Consider the following 6,859-nt stretch of genomic DNA (forward strand, 5'->3'; position numbering starts at 1 on the left):
CTGCCCCCAGAATACTGAAGAAGATTACTAAAACTAAACCTACAGAAAACTAGTACAAATGTATAATTTATAGACAGAACTGCAGCCAAAACACCCTCATCCCCATGATAAGCAGTGTTTACAATCAGTGTGGATTATTAAGACCCAAAATAAAAGCCTGAGTCTACTGTTCATGTTAAGGAGTACAAAGGTTTCTGTTATTGGACAAAGAATACTGGACAAATATGCAAGTAAGCGTATCGGTTTTTGTGTTTGCATCTGTGCAAATGTGGGTCGAACCTCTAGTAACGTTTTGAGCTTGAGCAGCTGGTTCTTGAGGAGGCTGCAGTCCTGAGTCATGTGCTCGAGTGCAAGTCCATCTAACATTGGCATGTAGCCATGCTCCCTGCCTTCCTTTCGGGCTGAGTTCTTTGAAGCTCTGAAACCATCATAATGTTGGAAGACATGAGCCCTGAGGGAAAAACAAAAAAACAAAGACAGAGAAACAGTGACATATTCAGTGTATTCATATCTTTTTAATTTGGCTTTTTACAGATTTAGACTCATGTTTTGTTTGGTTTTTTGTAACATTTTTATAACATTTCTTACCCTTTCAAACCTGACTGACCTGGTATCATTATGAAAGTAATCTGATCCACTCCAGCGATGGTGTTTACGCCGCTGCCCCTGCCGATTGGCCCGCTCCGGATGCTCAATATGGGACATCCTATCAGTCTCTATATAGAGAGAATATGAGATGTAGTAAATATACATATATGTATGTCTGGAAGAAGAGGACGTAGGTGATGGTTGGGGATTATGACCTAAAATTTGTAAAGCAACTGTTTGAGATGTAGCCTCGATGTAGAGTATAGCCTTAGAAAAATCACTTCTGGTGATACGGTTATGTTTGTGGGTGAATTTGAGGCATAAAAATGCAAAGATACACATTTTACAACAGCCCTAAGTTACACGCACACAAAACTCTATAATGTATTTAGTCCCTGTCATATGTCAATGTATCACTTCATTGCAAGCAGTAATTTCACCAACTGTTACCTGAAGTCACTGAATATCATTGAGTTTCTGTGATCTATGGTCACTAGATCGCTGCCAGGAGCTTCCTGTGCTGATGAGGGCTAATTCTAACCTTTACTCTAAACTGACCTATCCGTACTCTATCCTTAAAAAAGTGTTTACACTAAAAACTAATCATTTAGTTTCATGGGTTTGCCCTCTAGACCTAAAACAATGAAAAAGTACTAACAATGTAATACAAACATACACAAAAACACAATAGCACAATGCACTACTATGAATGCCCTGTGGTAATGAATACCACTGTGCTTCTTTCAAAAATTTCAAAATATCTGCATGAAAATGATGCGATTATCCATCTCATTCTCTCAACTGTTCCCACTATCAAATGCAAACAACTGCTCTCTCTCTCTCTCTCTCACACACACAAAGTGACAAGCCATTTCATTTTCAAGGAGGTAAAAGGACACAGTATTTGGCAATACTCAATAGCATATAGCTGTGAAATGAACCATAACTGCAACAAAATTGACAACTAACAGAGCGCAACCCCCAGGAAATCAAAAGGACCCTTGACTTTCTATATACCAGATGCTCTTTGGACTGAAGGAAAATGGGTAGAAAGAGATAAAGAAAAAGAGATTTAAACAAATATTGGCAGACTAAAAGATCCAATCTGAGGAATTCAGCAGTTGTGGTTAAAATACTTTACCCAGAGTGTCACCTCATAGCACAGGAGCAGACAGTCTGTCTCACACTGAGCTGCTACATTCCAGGAAAGTTAACCACGTACAGTGACTGCTTTTCAGCTCAGAAAAGCCTAAAACAAAAAGTAAAACAATCTGAATATGTTCCAAGTGTGGGGGGAAAAAATCCGTAAATGTAGAGAAACTCAGATGAAGACGAGAGCAAAATAACTCCTTGTCCAGTCAGCTGGTGAACTGTTAAAAGGCCAGAGAGAAAGTCAACCGAGCTCCCCTCCTGCCTGGCCCAGTCTTTGTTGACAGCCTTGTTTTTCTGGGAACTCCCTAGGAACTGGAGCCGGGGAGAGAGGACTGTGGTGGTGGTGGTAAGAGAGCAGATGAGGTGACTGGTTCGTGTCCAAGCTAGGAAGTCACCAGCTGAGACAGGCAAGAGAGGAAAACTCTGGCCCCTCTTTTTGTCAAGTGACCTGACAGCTGGATGAAAAGATTTTGTGAGGCCTCCTTTATCCTCCACTTGTTTTTTAAGTCCTCTTCTCCCCTTTTGCTCTTCCTGTTTTGAGCCGGGGTGTCTTTAGGAGTAACACCCATCCGTATCCCACATCTCTCGGCCTGCCCTGTGGGCTGGGTCAAACTGGAGTCCTCAGCCTGTCTTGCTTTCACTCTGCCTCACATGACACTAACTTTACCCATGACTTACTGAGCTATAAATATGGCTGCTACCCGAAAAGGATTAGGAAGCGATGACATTCCAGTTCACATTCCTCTAGAGTGTCTCTGTGTCCCTCTCTCAAAAACAAGGAGATCACTCTTTATAGACAATATATATTTTGATGCAAATTTCCTGGGTATGCCAAGTACACAATAAATTCTACGTTCATGAAATTTTTTTTACTTGGAAGCACAGATTCAAATCTAATCTCATAACCTTGCATGTGCACAGGAAAGCATGCACACAAAATCTACATTGCCTTTTAGGAGGTTGAAGGGAGTCTTGTCAGAGGTATTGTGCATTAAACCTATTAGCCTTGAATTCTACTTTGATAAGAATGAGTGATTCAATCTTAAAACCACTCGAGTTCAATAGATTTAATGACATGACAGGTCAATCTCAACCCTTCTCTCTCCTTGTGACAAACATTATCTGAAGAATCCAGTAATAATACTGTCAACAGTATTATGAGGTGGTAATGATGTGACCTGATTACCTTTAACACCTACATAGAAGCTATTTTACTCAATCTTAATGAATCTGGAGTTTGATTAAATTTGCAGTGAAAAGTGAAAATGATTAGAGAAAACAGCCAAGACTCAAGGATCAAGGCAGAGGTGGGTGACGTGCTGTCTGAATATAAAAGCATTAAACTAATCATGTAAAACCATACTGATGCTGTCAAGAGAAACATATGTACAGGCAGGTCTTGCTAAGCCTGTATATCTACTTTGGTTGTGTGTGTACCATATGCACACGTACCAAGTACATGTGCATCTGTTCATCCGTCATAAACACAGCCAAACAGCTGGCTGAAAACTTCTAGAAAGTAGCTCTTATCCAAAGCCAGTTTTATGTCAGACTTGGAGCTGAAATTAATAACTTCATCAATCAAACATTAAAAGAGTCCACCACATTACAGACAACCCTGTATCCATTAAAAGAGTTTGCTGGATGTTTCTGAGGCAAATCTTCACCCAAGGATACAATTTGTTCAAGCCATTATATGCCACATAATGAGACTACTAGAAATAGAAAGTTCTGGCCTTGGCAATGGTTTAATTTACAGTTTTGATCAGAAAAGCTTTGCTGGAAGTATCTGCTTATAAATAAAAGAAACAGTTCTAGCCAATAAAGCTGCAGCAATTTTCATGGCCGTAAAATAACCTTACAAATCTGAATAAGATAACTGCAGTTAGGAACTACATGTCTATGTGTGTATGTCTGCAAGTACTCAGGTGTTCTGACCATGCAAGCCATCCTCTGGGAGGTCCACATCCAGCATGAGGTCATCATCATCCAATTCTCCTGTTGCCAGAGGGTCCAAGTTGTTAAGGATGTCCTGAAAATCACAAAAATAAACACAAAAATTATAGAAAACAAAAGCATTAAATAGCATCACTGTTATATTACTTATATATGAGTGTATTAAAGTTATTATATTAATTTGCTTCTGGGCAAAGTCATTTTTTTGGAGGAAGACCAGCTACAAAACCAGGGAGAGAAAAAAAACAAGGCTGAGATGCAGTTTTTGCCTGTGGTTAATACATCCTTGCAAGCATATTTTTTGTGTGTGTCACATGCTTTTGAAATGGATGCAGCCTTTTATTATTTCTGTTATTTCCAATCTATTTTCATTGGCCAATTAATTCATTTACTAGAAAAAAAAAAAACAGTTAATGCAGCACTATCAATTACCTTGTCTTTGATACCGTTTCAAATGATCGTCTTACTCCAGTGCCACAACAGAAAGAAGATGATCTTATTCCATACATCAAGACAAAGACACCAGAACAGGCTTTCAGAAAAATATTGCCCGTTTATGAATGACAATTCAGAAAGCTTTGAAATTTCAACAAAACACTTCACACAACAGCCTCAAAATATGCAGCTATTCTGATTGCCGTGCAGCTGTCTACCAAATAATTCAAAGCACACCCAAAGCAAAGGAAAGAATCAATAGTTCAAAGCTTTATTTTTCTACAGCAATTTTGTGCCTTACGAAGCTAAATTGACGGGGCTTTGACTAGAAGACAGAAGCATAAAATTACTCATTATTGAATATCTCGTGAGTTGCGCGATAACTGCCTTGTACACAGTGTTTCAGACTTAATGAAGAAGAAATGAATGAAGGAAATAGAATAAACAAAACATATTTTTGCATTCTTCCAAACGGTATCAACCAAAACGTGGGTGGAATCTTTGTTGTTTGAAGAGTCTGTATACAAATCAACCTGTCACTTTTGTTTTTTCTTTTATCATTTCTCGCTTCCTTTTTTCTGATTTTTGACTTCCTTCTCTCCCCCAGCCTGTTGCACTCTTTTCTCTAACCTTGTAACTCCCACCCAGTAAATAAAAGTTTTAACACTAAAGGTAGAGAGAAGAGAGAATTTTTTTTTTTTTTTTTTTTGGGGGGGGGGGAGAGAGATCAGCCACCTCTAAATTTGCACAGTTAGAAATGTATATTAGCACCATAACTGTGACCCAACACTGAGGTAAAGGTAGATCCTTCTTTGCAGCAAGGCATTTTAACTCTTTAGCTATTTGATAGTTTCTCCATGTGTGCGCACAAATCTGTGTGTGTCTTGAAACAACTCAAAACATCTATAAAACAGTCACATAGCAGAGAGAGTAAAACAGCAGCAGCTGGGCTTGTTCAGCTGGAGCACTGGTGTGCAGTAAGAGGCATTTGACAAAACGCACAGCTTTGTACAAAAATTACACAGGAAGCACAAGTTTTTTATGAAGGATGGTGTTAAAATGCATTCAGTATAGACACCTGAACCTTTGTGTGATATTATGCACATTGCAGAATCACCTGTCATGACTCCAATATCAAGGTAAATGAAATGTAAAATTATCATCCACTGAGTAATATAAAATTCCCCCTACATCTTTCATCACTTCCTTCTTTTCTTCTACAGAAAATCATTTGGTTTTATCAATATACTCTACTAACATCAGCAACATATTATGGATTGGTGTTTTCTAAAAGGATACTTTGTCACGTCAAGACGAGGAGCAAGGGACTGAACCACCAAACTGCTTCAGCACCTGAATACAGAACCTCCCTTTTATTGACTGTCCTCAAATTACAGTTTGCACTTCCAGGGGAAATTTCAAATCACACTGGCAGGACCCAACAGCTTAGAGCAGTGAAAAATTCAGGATAATCTCCCAGGAGGCAGGTGGGTGTGCACCCATGTCAGCAGTAGATTGGATTAAGTTATATGTACACTAAAGTCCTCAAGTCCACTAAAGTAGTCATTTATGATGGCAATCCATCTCTGGCACAGATCTGGCCCCAGGTTAATTACTTAAAACACAGACAAAAAGAAGGAGCTTTCACTGTTTTCTGTGTATTAAGGATATCTTGTTGAATGCAATAACCCCTGTGCTCTAGCCAACTACTGTATCATCTTGTTAGGTTAGGCTGAGTATGAGTTTTTAAAACTAATTTGATCATGATGACTCTTAAAAACTGTTTTCTTTAATAATCAATATGAAAGTCGCATGATTTGGGAACCTGCAGATTAAACTGGAAAATCAATCCCTGCTTACATATAGAACGTAGCTTTGAACCTAATGTAGTATTGTTCACAAAAGGGAAAACTATTTGGCTTGTAGCACATGAATTTGACAATTTGATGCGCACATTTTAAACACCAAGTGTTTTTGTCTCCTGCAATACAAACTCTGTAGGATGAGCAGCTTTCGGAACAATAAAAAGCCTCGAGTAGTTCTGCCAACTTAATCTGCTTCACAGTGCTCTGCTTACACAATGACATCAGCTGGATCTTCAAATACACTTCCCCGGATCAAACACTAATTAAAACCGTCAGAGTCACTGAAAAAGGTCAAATGCTAAACTTCTTTCTCTCAGTTTTAGTTATCCCTAAAAAAAAAAAAATCCAAGACTGCCAGCATGAAGAGTTGGAAAAAAAAGTTCATGGTAGAAAACTTCATTGTAACCATTGTAACCATAGCTTCTCATGGTCTGCATGTAAATTAGCCTCATGGCACACAGTGAGTTAAAACCACAAACTACAGATCTGGACAAAGTTCATCTTTGTTTTAACATTTTAAAAAGACAAACCTCGGGGCAAGATAAAATTTTCAAACCAACAGTTGCCAGGGTGAAGTTGTAGACTGACATTTTTTGTGGTTTTTTTTGCCTCTTTCAATCCATATAAAGTGAACTGCTATCCTGTGAGGAAATCCTACATTGCTTACTTTGGCAGGGTAGCCAAAACAGATCTTTACTTTTGTACCTCACAAAATAGCATCTGAAGAAAAACACTGTGTAATCGCAGCTTAAGAGTCAATGCAGTGCTGTTTCTTAAAAATGGGCTGGCACTGCATGGGTATCTATTGTTACGTGTGTGTGTGTGTGTGTGTGTGTGTGTGTGTGTGTGTGTGTGTGTGTGTG

At 38.7% G+C, this 6,859-nt stretch overlaps 1 protein-coding gene across 6 annotated transcripts in view; it reads right to left on the minus strand.

Annotated features, from left to right (window-relative positions):
- Positions 1–6,859, minus strand: part of ccser2a (coiled-coil serine-rich protein 2a) — a 49,070-nt gene that overhangs the window by 21,424 nt on the left and 20,787 nt on the right. For all 6 annotated transcript variants that reach the window (XM_005727373.1, XM_005727371.1, XM_005727372.2 and 3 more), the window contains 3 exons: positions 3,679–3,772; positions 608–716; positions 280–451 (listed from right to left, as the gene is read on the minus strand). In XM_005727373.1, the coding sequence (XP_005727430.1) occupies positions 280–451; positions 608–716; positions 3,679–3,772 (375 nt within the window). The remainder of the gene's footprint in view (positions 1–279; positions 452–607; positions 717–3,678; positions 3,773–6,859) is intronic.

The sequence above is a fragment of the Pundamilia nyererei genome, unplaced genomic scaffold (assembly GCF_000239375.1).
Source record: "Pundamilia nyererei isolate P.nyererei 1_Seehausen unplaced genomic scaffold, PunNye1.0 scaffold00024, whole genome shotgun sequence".
Taxonomy (NCBI): domain Eukaryota; kingdom Metazoa; phylum Chordata; class Actinopteri; order Cichliformes; family Cichlidae; genus Pundamilia; species Pundamilia nyererei.